Here is an 18,878-nt window from a genome sequence, read left to right as displayed (position 1 = left end):
TATCAAACAATTGAAGAATAAATTTGTTAAGAAAATTGAACAGTGAGATGTGTCCCGTCAATCCATGCACCGACTGGTGGGGCAACCTGGGAGTTCAATGTCCAAAACAGTGGGAATTGACCATTGGCGATACCTACCCTTCAACAATCCAAGGGTTCTATTTCAAGTTAAACAATTAAAATTTAAATAGTATCACAACTAAAGATCATCCAAGGATATGTTTAGTGCCATCAACTCTCATAAATTTATAAATGATTGATTTATTATAGAATTCATTGGGGTCATCAATTGTAGCCCTTTTTTTTCTCCTGTGGCCAGTAAAAATGTCAACGCGCGTGCACCGGAACGGAAAAACCTCCACGCCTCCCGAAAAATTTTGACCCCTAATGAAAAAAAATTATTAAAAGCTTCAAATCTCCCCCTTCAAAAATACATCAAAAAGTAATCTCAAATTGAAAGAGTCTTTGAAATTGTATGGACTAGCGGCGAATCGAACGCCGGACCTCTCCCATGCTAAGGGAACATTATACCACTAAACCACAAGCCCGTTGTAGATGCTAGAGGAGAGGTTAAAGAATTATATGAAGAAAAGATGTGGAGTGGAAACAAAGGAAGTGGATGAAGTGGATCGCGGAGCTAAACAAGAAGGTTCATTTAGTACAAGGGATAATAAAAGAACATTGTGCAATCAAATTACAAGCTATTTTTGCTGTTCTAATTCACTTCATGCTAGAATTTAGCTTTCTTTGATTATTATAGCTTTGCTGTTATCACGGTGCGGTCTGGGTGCTAGGTAAGATATATGATATTCTACGAGGTTGTGCAGGAGGAGGCGGGGAGGCGCCGACTATATAGAGGGTGGTTGCCTAAGGCATCCATCTAACTACGTATTGAACCCGTGACAGCTGTTCTAATTCACTTCATGCTAGAATTTAGCTTTCTTTGATTATTATAGCCATCCATGGATACTTTTTATAAAGGAGTATTCTACAAACAACACCATAGTAAGCAAGTTGCCCGAAGTGGCATATTACTACATGAAGCTCACAACCTATCAGAAGCCAAGAAGTGTATATATGGTTAGGTAGTAGAATCATCATAGTGAAGCTACATAAGAAAGTGCAATCGGTACTAGAGTACTAGCACAGTATCCTACACGTACTTTCCGAGCAATATTACAATTAAGAACAAAATCCCAACTTTCGAAGCACACGAGAATACTTCTTCCGCTTCTGGGGGGCCTGAAGTGTTGCCAGTGATTCAAAAGTTTCGACGGTGTCTACAGCGGGATTGATCCCGCCTATGCCGATTTTTATCTCTTTCTGAGTCCCTTGGTGAAGAAGTTGTAACTTACCAATGGCATCGCAATCCTCTTGATGAATGGGTGCTGGCTCAATGAGTACTTGTTCCTGCCTGTCTGCTGCCTGAAGCTCAATAGGAATCTTGTCCTGTCTGTCCGATTGTTGGACTTTATCCAATATCTGCCCCTCTTTCTTATGATCAGCTTGTACTTCAATAACATTCTCCTCGACCAGAAGTCTGGTCACTGTTTGCGCTTCCAAGCTAACTTCAGTTGGACGTCCAGATATTGAATCCTCCCCTTCGCTCTCGCGATTGTCTTTCGGGAAATTAAACGGCCATTTTTGATACTCGAATAGCTCCTGTTTAAAGTTGACGCGTGTATTTATTTTTTTACCCCCCATTTGAATGCATGGAAATAAGCGTCTAGCAACCTGTATGGATTTGGTTTTGCTTGCTAGAGTAATAAATCGTTAGCATGGCATCGAGATAAGGATGAAACAAAAATATACTTACTTAGCAGCTCTCCGTTCTTGGTGTAGAAGATCTTCTCTTCCCTAAAGTCAATGCCACATCCTATTACATCCCCAGTTTTATATTGCTGTATCTCATCAGATAACGCAGTATCTAAAGCGTACAAGGACGATGTCACTTCATAGTCCCAGCCCGAAGCCTCATCAAACCAATGGGTCCTCCTAGGGGCAACCCCAAGTCTAAAACTCCTGTCTTGGTGTGAGTAAAAAATGTTAGTCTACAGGCCCATCAAGACGTACTGATTCTCCCCGAAGATCTCAAGCACAGTAACTTCAAAATAGTACTTTTCTCTGCCAGCTGGGATTGGATGGTTCGCTCGTACAGGACCGTGGAAACCTAAATCATCACCTAAATTATACAATTAGGCAAAGAGTTCAATTCATGATTGCAATTAACTTACTGCTCTCCAGAGATGCTTCTAGACCATCTTCACTAATCGTAATCCTCGAAGTTTTGCAAGTTAAGCTCCACTTGGTCGGAGGATGACCAAATGATTGCGAGTCTATTCTCTGACTGAGTGTTCCGAGTGTGTTTTGCGTATCATACTGCGATAAAAAATGAACTATTTCTTGTCGTTGAAGCTGGGCTGCGAGTAATACCGAGGTCCAGCCATGAGAATCTTTTTCGTTCACTAGATCTTTGTGAATGGCATAGCAAATATTGACGTTGCCTTTCTCTATCGCAAAGTGAACGAGATCTAGCTTATGTTTCTTCAAATCAATTGCAGGAGGTGCTGAAATGAGAACTTTTGACATGAGAAGCTTTATTGTACTCTCAATATTATCTCTGCGAGTGATATCGTCTGGGTGAATACCTTTCCATACTATGAACATCCATTCTAAAGGCGTTCTATGATGCTCATCCTCCAAAGTAGGGTCTGCTCCTCGGCTACACAACAGGTCCGCTGCATCTGTATTCCCTCCACGCGCTGCGATATGTAAAGGTGTAGCACCCTCATGATCGACCTCGTCGATGACTGAAGTATCACCATCATCCAGAAGGACTCGGAGAGTCTCAAAATGGCCCATAGTGACAGCGCAGTGCAAGGGCGTGGCACCAGCTTTGTCGTGTATGTAGAGTGCTGAAGTATCACCTTTATCAAGAAGGATCCTAACAATTTCTACATTTCCTCTGCTGGCAGCCCAATGCATCGGCGTAGCCCCACATTTGTCAATCTCAAGAGAAATTGAAGCATCACTAGCATCAAACAGGATTTTAACAATTTCTTTATGTCCATTTTTCACGGCAAGGTGAAGAGCTGTGGAATCATAAATACCGGGTAGTCTGCAAAGTGTCAAGATTTTCCTATTTCCAGCCTCCAGTAACATTTTGACAACTTCATCTCGACCTTGTGCAGCAGCACGATGAAGTGGTGTCATACTATCGAAATCGCGATTCAAGAGAAAGCATCCTTCTGGATCCTTTTCCTTCCAATACTTTAATAGAAAATCAAGAATTCTTAAATCGTTTAGAGCGACAGCTCGTGCGACTGGATCGTGTAACCTGTTATCCTTGATTGAAAAGTCGGCGCCATAACGAACAAGAAGTTCAGCGAGGTTCACGTTACTTTTTTCGGCCGTCTGACACCACCCTAAGGCTGCGTAAAGAACAGTATTCCCAAACTTATCGATGCAATTAGCATTTGCAGAATTCTGGAGCAGTATGCTTGAGACCATAACATTTCCTGAAAGACAGGCTTCGTATATTGGTGTTTGACGATCATTGTCCTCTGCATTTACATTCGATTCATAGTCCAACAAAAGTTGAACCAGCTCCGGTGGCGTTTTTTGTTGCTTGCATGCCCAATGTAGAGGTGTTTCACCTTCTTTATCCTTCGCATTGACATCCGCATTCTTCTCCAGTAAAAGTTTGGTGATATCAGTATCACCACTTTCTGCAGCAAAATGAAGGCAAGTCCTCCCAAAAGAGTCGGATATCTGATAATTTGCACCTGCATCTATGAGCTTAGCCACAAGCTTTACGTTTGCCTTAGACTTTATAGCGAGCTGAAGCGGGGTTTGCTGATACATTCCAACCCGTCGATTAATATTCTTTTCATCTGGCAACAGAATCTCTATGCCACGAAATTGCCCAACACCGTGGCATGCTAGGTGTAACGCGCTCAAATTGTTCCCAGTCCATGTATCTGAGTACTTCTCTTTAGTATGTCGCTTGATTAATCCAACCAAGCCACAGTATGCGGCGACATGCAAAGGATCGATAGAATCCATTGAGCGCCAAGGAGAGGTTCTTTTAACCCAGTTTTTAAATGCCCAACTACTGGGGTCCAAGAATTTTTCAACGGCGTCATACAGCTCAGTCCATCTATCTCCCTCCTCGAGCCGTTCATTTTCTGGCCAGGCTTCTTCTGCATCTCTAAGATGTCCTGTCCAATGACCCAGCTCATATCTTTCTTCTAATTCATCCGGTATAAGGTTGGCTTTGTAATAATGGAAGTGTTCTAAATCATTCATGATTACTCTTGTATTAGTTTCCGGATTTTCCATGTACTGCTCTTCCACTTCTTCGATGTCTTGCGCGTTAGATGCTTGTCTGGATCTGGAAGTTAACAGCGTCTTTCGGAATACTGTGTCAGTCTCAGGAGCTTTCGATTCAGACTCAGATCCTGCCCCCCCTGTGTCATCTTCCACGCCGATAGCCCACATAAATTCTCTCTGGAACAATTCAGAGTTTAATGTTTTCATTATCTTTTCGATCATGAGTAGCTTGCCATATTTACCTCCAGCTTCAAATACTAACATATCGTTTTTCTCTTTTCTGCATCTAATACAGAGAGTAGTCGTATCACGATCATTTTCGTCTTCGTGAATATAGTCGCGCACCGAATTATGATCGAGCTCAATGCTGTTGGCACTTCCAAATTGAAGAAACTTTCTTCCAGCGTTCTCTACAAGTTGGATTACTTGGCGCTCAGCAATTGTGGGAGCCTTGAGTCTTGACACAGGAATGCTTTCTGCTCGAATTTGTAGCATCGTAGTGGTCTCAAGGTCACTATTTTCAGATAGAAGACTTCTCGCATCGCTACCAAGCGAAAGATCATCTAACCCATCGTTATCTTCGTGTACTTCCCACTTACGGTCGAACTCCTCTGCAACTAAATGGATATAAACTTTAGTTTGCGCACACACGAGCCAGCGAAGAGCGATCAAAAGAATTTCACGAGTTTCTGAATCTAGACCTTTGAAGGCTTGTCGGTAATAGTTCTTTAAGCCGTCCGGGAGTTCGGATTTTATCAACTTGTGCTGCTTTGAGATATTGGGCGTCGATTTCAATTCCTCGAGAATCAAGTTTGCATCTTCAACCTGTCAGATCCGACCATCAGTGAGGCTTGAACTTACATCTGAAGCTACCATCTGCTTTCTTCGTAATTCTTCTAACCGCTTTCAACAGGTCGTTGTTGCTACCAGCAAAAAGATTTTCCCGGCGCAGGAAATCTTTAACATACACTTGGATATTTTCTGCAATGGAATGTTTCAGATCGAGATCAATTGACAACACATTATTGCTCAGAGCTTTTGAAATGTTATCGATGGGGCGGCTCGCTATGAAAACTCTCATCGTTGAGCTTTGAGCTAGATCTACCAATGCAGATAATAGACCTTTATCGTAGTCAAGACACTCATCCAATGCATCCAGCACCACGACAAACTTCATTTGAAGAGTCGCCACCAGGCTCTTAAACATCGGTTGAAGCAAGGAATTGATTTCCACAGGCGAGGAATCTTCTTTGGTGGCGCTGCTCAGCATCTTTCGCCTTGCTGTCTTGATTACATTGATGCATGAAATTAATTCTTGCTCCGCAAAGCTACTAGATCTCAGCCCATTGCCATCTAAGCCAGAATGCGAATTTTCCTCTTTGAAATTGCTAAAAACTCTAACTAGGATTTGGGCCAGCAGATGCAACATGATTTTGTTTCCTCTTTGTGTCGTGTCGTCTCCAGTCTTGCAGAAAAAATAAAGTACCAGTGGCTGAGTGCCGCTTTTTGGAGTATGTTCTTCCAAGTATTCAATTATCGTCGAAACGAGAAAGCTCTTCCCAATCCCACTTCGGCCTTTCATCCATAACAGTCTGTCTTCCCCTTCACATTGCGACCAATTTTTGAAAGTTGTTTCATTGAAAATCCATTTGCAAGCATTTTTGCAGCTTGCCTTTTTAGTAACTTCATGAAGTCTACCGGGGGTTTCTGCAGCAGCTATTGTTCCCGATCTAAGCCATGCTAATTGTTCTTTGAACCTCTTTTCAAGATCATGCCGATTTTGCCTAAGATTGATGTTGTTTAGTGTCGGAGCTATGCTCTGAATTGTGTCAGAGATGTCCTTGAGAACCTGCAGATGTTCGTTATCACCGATAACTAGATCTCTAAGCACATGAACAGCCGCTTCCTCGAAAGCGATGTTCGCTAAGTTCAACAATTCCAGTAGCTTCTTCTGTCCTGATTTCATTGTGTCAGTAAAGTTGCTTTCTTGGCTACCAAGCCACTTCCAGAAGATCCGTCCTGAAATGACAAGAGTGAGCCAGATACCCAATATTTTTGGTGCAGCTGTACTTTACCTCCCTTGCCTGCTTTACGGGCGGAAAAACTCTTCGCTTGATGAGAGAGCGTTAGGACAATCCTATAAAGCTCAATGATTGCAGTTTTGATGCCCCTTTGAAGACCATTTTCATTTCTGGTCGATGTTGGATTTGGAACATCTAGCTGATAGCGTTGTGCATAGATTTGACATATAAGAATTATATTAGACATGCTGTCTACTGCTTCCACAAGAAATTCACACGCTTTCTGATCCTCGACGAATCCCTAAGAAATTATTAAACTCATATTGTATCAAATGACATTTGAAAACGGTACACCAAGCATACCATGAAGATAAATCGAAACCCAGCCCAGGCAAGGGATACAGTTTCTGGAGCGAACTTTGTAGCTGCGTCGCCAACTTGCGAAATCAATTCTAATCTCTTCAGGACACTACCAAGCTTAATCTTAACACCGTGAAAAAGCTCATGATCACCATACTCCTTAGAAAGCTTAGTTTGTGCAATCTTGAGTTCAATTATGGCTTCTTCGATTGTCGCCGTGCCATCTTTATTTTTTCCCCCAGATGCTCCAAGTTCGTTATAGAATAAATCCGTCGCTGTCTTCCAAAGCGAATCTGCATGAATTTTGGGGACGTAATTCTTTTGGAGGGAGGTCCCGTCTTCTTTGGATAAAAGCGTCTTCCATTGCAAGTCCCTACGCATTTTTTCAACAATAATGTCCTTATCTTCTGTGGACATCGTATTTTCATTGAGAAGCACATCATCATAGTCGTCGCCGTCATCAGGATTTGTCTTATCACCTGGATTGGAGGGAGTTGAGAAATTCTTAAAATTATTGGCAAAAAGAGTTGCCCTGTCTTCCAAGGACATTGTGTGATCATACTCATGCAAGTAATCACGGACATCTTCGTTATAATCGCGGACATCGTCGTGAATGTATTGGGTATTTGAAGCCATCGTGACTACAGACTGGCCAAAAGCACAGATCTATCCGGCAGCAAGTCTTCACGCGCTGTGCTCAAGAAAGTAGTTATCTAGCGGTTATTCGTTAACGATAATTAGTTTTCACTACAGAATTCTTCCAGCTCAATGAATTCGAAGTTATGGAGCGGGGTGCGAATACTTCGCCACTTGTCTTGCTAATTTTCTGTTACCTGTCGGAAATGTCTATCTATGCATATAGTGGCACAAATCAAGGTGTTCAGCTTCTGCAAGGTTTAATGTAAAGGGCAATAATTTGAGAGTGGCTTGTCTGTAATGAAGATTACTGGTGCTTACTATAAGTGGGCGTAAGACAACCTGGCTCTTGAAACTACAATCAATATCAATATGTGACGATCGCTGGGACACTAGGCACATTGGGCTCAGATTTAGCGATTGGTAAGTAATAGATTAAGGTTGTACACTAGGCCTTCACCCAGAAGTGAAGTCGTTACTAAATAAAGAAGAATCTACGGGTGGACAAGTTAATTAATAAATCAGTAGAGTGCGAAGCTTCCTAGGTATAAGAAGCTATGATCATAAAATCAAATCTTTCTTAAACTTCCATTGATTGTCATATAATCAGCCTTGACTATCATTAGAGTTGATACAGCTCGCTTAAATCAATCTTCACGGCATCTTAGATACTATCTGAAGGAACTTTACATCCAAATTGAGCTTCGACATGAAATGAAGTGGTTGAAGAGTAGGGAAAAATCAACTATAAGATTGTAAAACTAAGGTATAAATAGAAACGCTACTTCGAAAAGCCCATAAAAGGCGTGTTGAAAGACCCCGCTCACATATTTGCAAATTTCTAGATGGTGATATGCACCACTTCCTCAATCTCAATCATCATATTCCATACTGACCTTCTAAGCTTTATACAAAGTATCCAAAAATCCACTCGCTAATTCGACCACCACGCTCTTATTTGGCAGACTACCTGCAACTCCATAGAGGGCCGCCGAATCTCCCAAGCTCTTTCCCTTTGCTCCTTTACCTTCCACAATTCTGACTCTCTCCTTCTCCTTCTCCCCTTCTACAACAGCTATCAAGTCTTCGACCAATTTCTCCCACACCTTTACAATCGGTAAGGTCACAGCTACGTGTATAGCCGGTGGGTTCTGTAACGAATTGAGATGCCATCCCTTTCCTGACATAGCATCGGCAATATCATAAATATCGAGTGTCTTGGACGTGAAAGCTACAACAGAAACAAGTGGTTTACCTAGTACGTGGAGATCGGCGTTAAGAGATGGGTTTTCGTTTATGGCATCGATGATCTTTTTGGTAGCTCCAACAATCTCGTTACAAGAATTGATATAGCCAGTTTCTCCAACACTCATAAGTGAAGCCCAACATCCAGCAATTAGAGCACCTGGACGAGATCCGGCAATCGATGGAGAGGCATACACACCACCTGACCAGTCAGGAGAGATGAAGTATTGGTAAGTTCTCAAGGCTGCGGTGCGGTAAAGAACAGTCGAGTTACCCTTGGGAGCAAAGCCGTACTTGTGAGTATCGCAACTTATACTAGTAACACCCTTGAGACGGAAATCAAAGAGTTCTGTTTCAAATCCGGCCTTCTCGAGGAAGGGGACGAGGAATGATCCAAGACAGCAATCGACGTGAAGTGGAATTTTACGTTTGACGGCGAGCTTGGAGAGACCAGTGATGTCGTCAATGAGTCCATGAGGGAAGTTGGGCGCGGATCCGACGAGAAGAACAGTATTGCTGTTGATAAGGCGAGATACGCTTGGAAGATGGACTTGATAAGATGGAGCGGGACAAGCGACAAGATGAATTTTGATACCGAAATATTGACCTGCTTTGCGGAATGCTGTGTGTGCCGTTTCTGGTAGAATCCTGGACATTGGTTAGCATAAAAGTGTAAAGGGCATATCCATAGATCGACCAACATTTCCGGCTCCTTTACACCCCTCTCGGCATAAGCCTTCTGTCTTGCACTTAAGCAAGCCATCAAAATAGACTCTGTACCTCCACTAGTTGTAACTCCAGCAGCTCCCGGAGGAGCATTATACATCGACAAAACCATTGCCACGATTTCTGCCTCCATCTTTCTCACTCCCGGGAACACATCCGGGTGAATAGGATTCGCGACTGTAAACTTTCCAAATGCCTCCGTCTGTAGTTTCATCAACGAGTCTCCTCCATGATACACAGCACCCGAGACAAATCCATCCTCCCATCTGGTATGATCCATATTGGCCAACGTCTCCAACTCTTTCATGACCGTTTCTTCAGACCATCCTTCCTTCGGCAGCGTCAAATATCGTACCACGCCTGGACCTGTCGGTACCAGTTTGCCTTGTAATTTCGTAACTGCCTCTGAGACCTGTTTTTGTACTTGAGATCGTACACCGGGTGCTCGTAGGAATAATCCATAGAGTGTTCTGCGAATTGAGATATATGCGTCTGCGAAACTACCAAAAAGCCCCCTTCCCTTCAGTTTCAAAAGACCCTTCCTCGTCCATCTCAGTAAGAACAAAAAGAATACGATATTTCGAAGTCTGCAATACCAGAAATATTATCAGCAAAGTTTATTCCATCAGGCACTAGAAGCAAGCACATTGCATAGCTTATCGCATGTACGGTGGGTCCAGAAGCATAGAATAAGAACTCACAGATCAATGTTCAAAGCCAGTAATTGGCTACTACTTGATGAACCCTTTTTGACGGTGAAGCTATTGCGCAAGCTCACTGGCATTCTCGAACTGCCGGGCATCTTAGGAAACGGATGGTCGGTGAGTGATGAGAAGGAAAATAAAAGTTGGGGTGGGAGAGCAAGATAAAAGGCAGAAGGCCAAAAGTCGTCGTCTGCATCGGAGGTTTCATTTTCCTTGATTCAATTGATGGAGATGCCGAGGATGTTACTCATCACATGCTTGCTTCTTTATGCTCCATCTAAGGTCTGCCCTTGTAAACTTATTTCTAGAGAGTTTGACGATATCTAATATATATGATATATCGTCATTAAAAAGTGGACATGAACTGTCAAATTTCTCTGTTATGAGCATTTGATGTTATAGGTACCAGATGTTTATGTTTGCAATGCTACATGGATATACTAGGTACTGGAGGTGCTAATTCAACGCTGCGGACGAGAACAACACACTTTAATGACCTCCTACATCATCGATTGAAATAATTATAGAACACAAAACTATATCGAAGAGCTTCGCAAGTATTGAAAATGCAGTGCATTGACTGCTGGGGTATGTATGTTTCAAATAATATACAGAAGACAAAGTCTTGCTTCCCCAAGAAAACTATATCTGCCAGCATCAGCGATATCCATATTCCTACAGACGTCATCGCTGGTATTGTACAATTATGCAAACATTTATCTTCATGCTCTTGTGTTGTACGCCTACAAACGCCTTGCCCGCTATTCGTAGATCATAAGGGCTTCTATAGCCCTAACTATGCTTATATGTTGATGATGAGGATTTGATTTGATTATCGTAGTAAAGGGTTGGATCATCGTGATGCGAAGACAGTCCGCCATTGCCTTGTGTATTTTTCGGCCTCTTTTCCACAGTCTCGTCCTGACTGGTCGCAACCAGGTAATCGAACAACAAAGTCTCCGTCCTTATACCCGTCCGCCTCATCCGAATTGTATGCATTCATTATTTTCTGTGGCACGAGTGCCAACTTCGACAAGATCGTTGGATGCCATTGTACGATGTGTTCCTGATTATTGTAAGAATTTGAACTTGCCCCCAAAAAACATGGGCCCACTTACCAATGCATGAAGATCTGCTTTCTGAAAGTTGTAAGAACGATACAGAGGGTCAAACCATGTGTCGAGGAAGAATTTGCTCCATTCCCCCTTTCTGATAATAAAACTAGCCTGCGACAGACCGTCTTTATCCTGAGTGAGAACCAAATCAACGTTCTCGCCTTTCAAATTTGGAAATGTCTTGATGACACTGTCCGGAGGCACAATAGATTGATCCTTGATCATCAAACTTTCCAAGCGCTTTGGAGCCATAATGTGATCTTCGACCTTCAGCGCAGGGTTCATGATGAGAGCATTCTGCTCCAAAACCCAAATGTATTCGCTATGTGGAAATTTTGATAAGGCGTGTCGTGCTGCGGGAACTTTGGACCATGAATTCGGCGATCCTTGAATATCATAGTCTCCAATACTGGGGAAAAATGTTGCATATCCTAACCATTGTCAATTCAATTCTTGCTTGAAAGCCAGAACAGCAAGTTGAAGCCATTCGCAAAGCATTTGCTTACCATGTTTCCTGGCATATTGAATGCGATTCTCCTTTACGCTGTCCTGATACTCTTTACTATATCCCACCGTATCCAATACTGTGACAATTACAACTGGTGGAGTTCCCGATGGTACACCATTTGCTCCCCCAAGTATACGTGAAAGTATGAAGAATACCACCCCTATGGCACAGGCGCCTAGAACTATCGTCTTCGCCCTACTTCTGCGTAGCATTGGGAAACGTGAGGATCGTGGCGCGAAATATGCTGGAGGGTTCGAGGCTTTCCTCGAGGGGTATGCCAAATGCATTATGTCGTATGTTCTGGACCCCTTGGGCACCTGCTACAATCGTTACAGCTTTTGGCAATAATTGTAGCCCCAACGTCGTACGGGACTTTTTTTTTATAGCAGTTGATCGCGATGCACAGGATGCTGAAATTGTTGCGCTGTGTCCTTTAGTATTTCACCGTTATGGTGAACACTTGGCGCGATGAGTGGAGATACCAGGTGGATGGGAGCAGGGTCCTTTGGGGAATCGAGATTAAGGTTATTACGAAAAAATAAAATACCTAGGTAGCATATCAGTCACGAAAGAGAATGCTGCAACGTCAACTTCATGGGACGATGAGAGGAGAAGGAAAGAAAGAAAGTGTTGTTGCCGCCGTCCTTGTCAAGGTAGGAAGAAGATTAGATTAGGTTATTTTAGGGAAATTTATTCTTGGCTTGTGGAAGTTTTTAAGAAAATGATTAATTTTGCACCTCTCTCTCCTCCGCTCCTCTCTCTCTCTCTCTCAGATGAGATGTAATCAAACTTCGAATTTTCCACCCTTGTGAATCCTAATTTTGATGGATATAACAGATAACGGAGTAAAAAATAAGATTAAGTACCTATATAAAATCATTTATATTTCATCCATCTCTTTCCTCTTCTTTGTTCTACAGACCACCTAAGGGATGAAAAGTATATTATTACCTACCTACGTCAAATATCCCGTGAACGTTTCCGGATTTCTACATCCAAGTTTTAACGAGACGTTCTAGGTAAAGATTAGGGGTAACCCAATATACCATCAACATCAGACTACTCCGACTTCGACATATTTATATGAATCTCTCTGGGAAGCTCTAAAGGAGATAGCAAGACTCATCAAACCAAACATCTACATACTGGATAGCTAATACTTTTCGATTCAACATCCACCTCTTCTGGCCCGTCGATTCACTTCATCCGAAGATTACACATGTGCATCCAGCCATTTCTTCAGACACAAGGCTCTTTAAGCTTCCTATTAATTTTATTAATAGAGCTCGGTATGCCCTGTGCTGTCAATCCCAAGCTTTTGTACCATGCAGCGATGCCTCGAATATGCACACTAAAATGCCAGAGTGGCACCGTGGGGGTCTAGAAGTCAAGCGATGATAATCTGGTTGATTCTTCGATCGGTGTCGGTCGGACATACAGAATCCCCTTCATCCACAGAAAATAAATATTATGATGTAACAACAAGTCAACTTACAAAGCTCAAAATCCAACGTCATTATCTATGTAAGTGTATAGGACATACCTCCGGGACGCCAGGTAGAGTATGGAATCGTTTTAAAAGCTTGGTAGGTATCAATTTTCCTATGTTTCAATCTCATTATTACCATTGTTTATTCTTTTGCTTCATATTCCGCATAATCCAGAAATTGTGTATCAAAACAGAAAATATACGCCTTAATTTAAAGACAACTCTTCATAATGTCAGAATCTTCATCAATTATTCAATTGGAGTGCCAATGCAACAACTATCCATGGGGTCGTCAAGGTAAGGAGTCTTTAGCAGCAAAGTATGCAGCTTCTACTCCAGGAGGCAAATTCAAGCTTGATGAGAGTCAAGAATACGCAGAGATGTGGATGGAAACCTATCCGACTACACCATCTCTCATCTTGTCAAACGGCAAAGACTTACAAGAGCATCTCAATGCCAACAAGGAGAAGCTGATCGGGAAACCAATACTCGACAAATTTGGAGCAGATGTACCATATTTACCAAGGTATTTTCCCCTCTCTCTCTATACCATACTCACATGTAAATGTTCATACTAACCTCAGCCTTCCAGATCCTTTCAATAGCTAAAGCCTTACCTCTTCAAATCCATCCAGACAAGAAGCTTGCGGCTAAGCTTCATGAACAAGACCCCGAGAAGTTCGGCGACACAAACCACAAACCCGAAATTGCCGTTGCCCTTGGAAAATTCGAGGTTTTCGTTGGATGGAAACCTCTTTCTGATATCCAATCGCTTTTCACTAGCATCCCAGTTCTCACCTCCAGATTCCTCTCTTCCTCCTCCGACACCATGGACAAAGACACATTGAAATCCATCGTCCACAAAATCCTCTCTCTCTCCGATGAGGAAATAAAATCCATCTACAACACCCTCAAAGACACCCCATCCTCAAAATTCCCTACCTCACCATACATTCCCGCCCTGTTACCCCGCCTCGCCGATCAATACTCCGCCTCGGACCCCGGCAACCTCGTCGCCCTCCTCACAATGAACTATCTCATTCTCCAAAAAGGCGACGCCATCTACGTCCCCGCAGACGGTATCCACGCCTACCTCTCCGGTGACATCGTAGAATGTATGGCACGCTCCGATAACGTTTTAAACACTGGGTTCTGTCCCCGTGCCGACCGCGACTCTGTTGATTTATTCAGCGCCGCGCTGACATTTTCCCCCGTCGGAAAAGATGAATGTATACTCAAGCCTACATCAAGCTCTAAGGGTAAGAATGGCAAGACCAAGGTCCTAGCACCACCAATGAGCGAATTCGATATGTTAGTTTTAGAGCTCCAAAAGGGAGAAAAGGAAACGATTGAGAAGCTGGGAGGACCCAGTATCATGGTTGTTACCGGTGGTAAAGGAACTATGAAAGCGGGAGGAGAAAAGTTCGAGGTGAAGGAAGGATATGTATTCTTTGTGGGAGTAGGCACCGAGTTGGAGTTTGAAGCTGAGGAGGGATTGGAGGCACATATTGCTTTTTGTGAAGCGTAGGGAGTCAAAGTTCTAGATGATAGATATTAACAAGGATGACATAATACGATATGATACTACTTGTACAATAGTTTATTGTGCTATAGAATACAGTATATAGAATGCAGCAACAGGAGCTTTCTCATACAAGATGGTTACACTCACTTTCGAAATTAACATTTCTAATCGTAGGGAAAAGTTTTGTGTTTCAACTGAAGTGTATTTATTGTGAAGTGAGTGGCCAATTTCAGGTGAGATTATAACAATCGGGAGCGGAGTGGAAGAAAATCAACCATCCATAAAACAGATAGACGAGACAGGGTTGACGTTTGAACATGAATCACGATACTATAAGCAATTATCTCAAGAATATTATCCATTATTAATATTTGAAATAAGTACACGCCAATCCCGATCAAACCGACCCAGCCATGCCCAACTCCCTATCCCATTCATCCAAAGCTACAAAACTATGTATCAACATCCCCTCCAATTCCCCATCCTAGCATAATGCCACAACCAGTGCCGCAGCGAAGGAATCAGAAAGATGTATCCCAATCCAACCATTCCCAAAAGAGTCCGGTCGTATATAAGATACGGGGTGTTGACAAATAAACTCGCGGTACGCCGGTATGTGAAAAATAGAACAAGACGTTCGAATTTCTGGGCTCCAGCTGAGTTGGCTTATTCTTCGCACACAGACTAATCGACACGATACTGTGAAGGATCTCGTGGCAACTTAAGAAGGTGCGGGAAAAGTGTAGGTGTATGGGGAGGGAAAAAGTACTTCCTGGATATCTGGTTCTCACATATTTGGAGGCCATTGGTTCAGCAAAAAATGACATACAAGTAGTGAGATAAGTTTATGTTGATGTATGTATGTTTGTGATTATGCTCTGTATCTTCACTGTGTTTTCCTGATTTCGGGATTAACAGGTGTTGGAGGATGTTCTCCTCTTGTATTTTTTGAGTTCACCTGCTCATCAACTTCTGCTTGTGTCTGTTCATCTTCTACATCAGCATCATCGCCTCCAACGTCGATCACGGTCTCGCCAGCTTTTTCGAGTACTGATTTACTCCAGCTTCTGGTCCATTTCCAAACTGTCTGAAGGCTGTTAGCAGATGTCCATAATCATAAGGTGGGTAGTGACTCACAACTAAGAAGGCACCAATACCAATAATGACAAGAGTCCAACTGATGTTCTCTAGACGATTCCGACCTGTTCCAGCTCGAGCGCGGCCGCCACCGAACAGGCCAGTCTGTCTTACATTCCACCAACTCAACGGGGACATTGCAAAGAATATCTTAACAAATCCGAGCATTCCCAAAGACGCCAGTCCTTTTAACAGATGCTCGGCCCAAGTATTTGCTTCCGTATCCACGATATGTAGAGCTGGACCATTCCCTCCCATTGAAGGGAATGAAAAAACAGTATCATACGGGTCCAGATAAAAGTTAATGATCGGATCGGCCACGAAGCCCATGACGAAAATCGTAACAAATAAAATTGCCAAAGTAAGACATAGTTGTGTCAAAGCACTACTAATCCAATGACCCCACTTCATCCTGTGAAAGTGATATCTAAAGTGGCACGTAGGACATTCATAATAGTTTTTTGATCCGGGGTTTGTGTATCTCCATGCTGTCAAACAGCCTTCATGAACATATCTTTGACTTCCGTTGCACTTGCATGGTCGCATTAGACGGCCCAACTCAGGATCTTCCGATTTATATGTCACCCGGGGTGTTGGACTGAGTATTGAAGCTATGCCTTCGGTGGGAGTTTCGAAGGTCGGCTCTACGGTTTCCAGGCAAATTCGACATAGTCGGGATGGGTAATATCTTCGACGTGTTGGTTCCGGCTCTGGTTCCGGTACAGGAGCTTCTTGGTGCGTATGCTCGTCCGCTGTGAATGCGTCGTTCTGATTTTGGCGAGAAGATTGTGAGGTGTATTCTGCAGACAGATCATCCCATGACCAAGTAGGTTGTGGAGTTGCCATTTCTGTGCTGATGTGACTTGTAGGTATGAAGAAATGAATGAAGAAACAAAGCTATCAAAGCTATAGCGATGACAGAGAAGGTTACTTATTGACTTTCCGATCTCCGATGTATGATTAGCTAGCTAGGAATGGTTCCTGCAAGTGTTTGAAACCTCCGGCTATTCGAGAAGAAGAAAAGAACAAAGAGTGAATTTCAATAAGAGCTGCGTTTGATGTACTAGAATGTCAGTGAATAGATGGTTAATAAAATCAATCAAAGGAAAACTTCATTAAAGAAGGATGGAGAGCATGTAGAGACATTGACGACAGTGGTGAGATGTGCTTCTTGATGACCTTTAAATAAAATGTTTGGTTTTTTTTCCTTTTGATTTGAATCAGATTTCTGAGGTGTGTGCACTTTAAAAAGATGCGCTAGTAAAATCCCCGAAAATCTTGAAAACACAAGATACGTAGGTACCTAGTATGTAAAGTTGTCCACTGAATCTAATGTATTCAAAAATTCACCATAATAAATGTTTACATTACAATACCTTTGTCTTTGTTATTTGTTGGCATATTGTAGGAGAATATTCACCCGTAAAAATTGATATAAAATACATATAGTTCGTGAATAAAACTAAGAAGTTTGAAGAGCTCTAATATTGCTCAGATATCACTTGGTGCCTGACGTTGAGCTGACTTGCTGCCAGATATCTAAGGCGTTAATTCTCATCGCGTAGTCGTGGACCAGAGCTGCCTGTAGCTCTATAGTCCAACGACCCCAAATACAGCTTCACTCTCTAAACTCCCAACCCATACTTTACATTTCTGTCAACCATTTCCGTAATTTTGAACCTCCAGATCCCTCCGGCACAAGTTTTGAAATAAACAGGAACAATGGCGGATAGATATTCTTTCTCCTTGACAACCTTCTCCCCCAGGTACGATTGAACCAGCCAAAGCTCCCAGAGATCCTACTAGGTGATATATAATACATGCAGAAGCACTTTGCTAACGTTTTGAAGTGGGAAATGGTTCAAATAGGTTCGTACCATTAAATAAAGCTTATATCAAATATGCGCCAAGCTACAACTTTACTTGTTCATATATCCCATCAGCTCTACATACTGATCAAATCGCAAACAGAATATGCATTAAAAACGCCGTCAACCAAGGTGTTACCTCATGGGAATCAAAGGTACACACATATCCTCACTAAACATACGTATTTGTGCTAACTTGTCATCAGCTACCAACGGCATTGTCCTCGCCACGGAGAAGAAGTCCTCATCAACCCTCATCGATCCCCCCTCCCTCTCAAAAGTCTCTCTTATCACTCCAAACATTGGCATGGTCTACTCCGGCATGGGACCTGATTACCGCGTACTTGTTGATAAGGCCCGCAAAGTATCCCACACTGGCTACAAGCGTATTTATAATGAATACCCACCCACCCGTATATTAGTACAAGACGTTGCACGGGTGATGCAAGAAGCTACGCAATCGGGAGGTGTACGACCATATGGTGTTAGTCTGTTGATCGCAGGTTGGGATGATGGAATTGAGCCAGAATCGGAGGATGTTGCTGGTGCAGAAGTGCATCCGGATGAGAAGAAGCCATCGGGCAAGACTGGTGGTATCTTGAAGGGTGGACCTATGTTATACCAAGTTGATCCTAGTGGCAGTTACTTCCCATGGAAGGCGACTGCCATTGGAAAGAATGCTACTTCAGCAAAGACTTTCTTGGAGAAGAGATACACCGAGGGATTGGAGTTGGAAGACGCTGTACACATTGCTCTGTTGACGTTGAAGGAGACCATTGAAGGAGAGATGAATGGCGATACAGTAGAGATCGGTAAGTTTAAGAACCTCAATGGATATTTCACTTCTCTAACATCTTCCTAGGTATTGTAGGACCACCAGCCGATCATTTAATGGGCATTGAGGGAGTCGAAGGTGCTCAAGGCCCACGTTTTAGAAAACTGAGCCCTCAAGAAATTGAGGATTACCTTACGAATCTATGAGCTAGCTGCTTTTCTTTTATTCTGCAATAGCAATGAGCTTTAACGTAGTCCCAAGGTCATGATGTATTATAGAATGGCATAAGAAGGCAAAATGAGCAAAGAGATACCATACTGATGTACTTCCATCCATTCTTGCTCTTCAATCTATTGCGAGGTCTCTTCGAATTTTTATTCCATTTATTCCTGTTCAAAAGCTTCGATAAATCGTTAGATGAAATACCCACAAACTAGT

The 18,878-nt window shown here is 42.6% G+C and overlaps 6 protein-coding genes across 6 annotated transcripts; 2 read left to right on the top strand and 4 right to left on the bottom strand.

Annotated features, from left to right (window-relative positions):
- Positions 1 to 1,181: 1,181 nt before the first annotated feature.
- Positions 1,182 to 7,348, bottom strand: EAF02_005304 (uncharacterized protein; the record flags this gene model as incomplete). The annotated part of the gene is made up of 7 exons (XM_038901352.1): positions 1,182 to 1,756; positions 1,816 to 2,021; positions 2,073 to 2,181; positions 2,234 to 5,149; positions 5,193 to 6,350; positions 6,407 to 6,653; positions 6,716 to 7,348. The coding sequence occupies 7 exons, from the start codon at positions 7,346 to 7,348 to the stop codon at positions 1,182 to 1,184; spliced, it is 5,844 nt and encodes a 1,947-aa protein (XP_038758692.1).
- An 899-nt stretch (positions 7,349 to 8,247) lies between these two features.
- On the bottom strand, positions 8,248 to 10,121 carry EAF02_005303 (uncharacterized protein; the record flags this gene model as incomplete). The annotated part of the gene is made up of 3 exons (XM_038901351.1): positions 8,248 to 9,241; positions 9,295 to 9,906; positions 10,021 to 10,121. The coding sequence occupies 3 exons, from the start codon at positions 10,119 to 10,121 to the stop codon at positions 8,248 to 8,250; spliced, it is 1,707 nt and encodes a 568-aa protein (XP_038758691.1).
- Positions 10,122 to 10,876: 755 nt separating this feature from the next.
- Positions 10,877 to 11,933, bottom strand: EAF02_005302 (uncharacterized protein; the record flags this gene model as incomplete). Its single annotated transcript, XM_038901350.1, has 3 exons — positions 10,877 to 11,089; positions 11,142 to 11,569; positions 11,645 to 11,933. 3 exons carry the CDS (start codon positions 11,931 to 11,933, stop codon positions 10,877 to 10,879), a joined length of 930 nt encoding a protein of 309 aa, XP_038758690.1.
- A 1,432-nt stretch (positions 11,934 to 13,365) lies between these two features.
- EAF02_005301 (uncharacterized protein) lies at positions 13,366 to 14,663 on the top strand (the record flags this gene model as incomplete). The annotated part of the gene is made up of 2 exons (XM_038901349.1): positions 13,366 to 13,644; positions 13,728 to 14,663. 2 exons carry the CDS (start codon positions 13,366 to 13,368, stop codon positions 14,661 to 14,663), a joined length of 1,215 nt encoding a protein of 404 aa, XP_038758689.1.
- An 883-nt stretch (positions 14,664 to 15,546) lies between these two features.
- Positions 15,547 to 16,643, bottom strand: EAF02_005300 (uncharacterized protein; the record flags this gene model as incomplete). Its single annotated transcript, XM_038901348.1, has 2 exons — positions 15,547 to 15,747; positions 15,798 to 16,643. The coding sequence occupies 2 exons, from the start codon at positions 16,641 to 16,643 to the stop codon at positions 15,547 to 15,549; spliced, it is 1,047 nt and encodes a 348-aa protein (XP_038758688.1).
- An 876-nt stretch (positions 16,644 to 17,519) lies between these two features.
- Positions 17,520 to 18,842, top strand: EAF02_005299 (uncharacterized protein; the record flags this gene model as incomplete). Its single annotated transcript, XM_038901347.1, has 3 exons — positions 17,520 to 17,563; positions 17,798 to 18,477; positions 18,528 to 18,842. The coding sequence occupies 3 exons, from the start codon at positions 17,520 to 17,522 to the stop codon at positions 18,644 to 18,646; spliced, it is 843 nt and encodes a 280-aa protein (XP_038758687.1). The 3' UTR covers positions 18,647 to 18,842.
- Between the last annotated feature and the right edge of the window lie 36 nt (positions 18,843 to 18,878).

Source organism: Botrytis sinoallii (genome assembly GCF_014898435.1).
Source record: "Botrytis sinoallii strain Bc 23 chromosome Unknown BSIN_008, whole genome shotgun sequence".
In the NCBI taxonomy this organism is placed as follows: Eukaryota; Fungi; Ascomycota; class Leotiomycetes; order Helotiales; family Sclerotiniaceae; genus Botrytis; species Botrytis sinoallii.
Note: the sequence above shows the minus strand (reverse complement) of the source record. Positions and strands in the feature narration are given on the sequence as shown.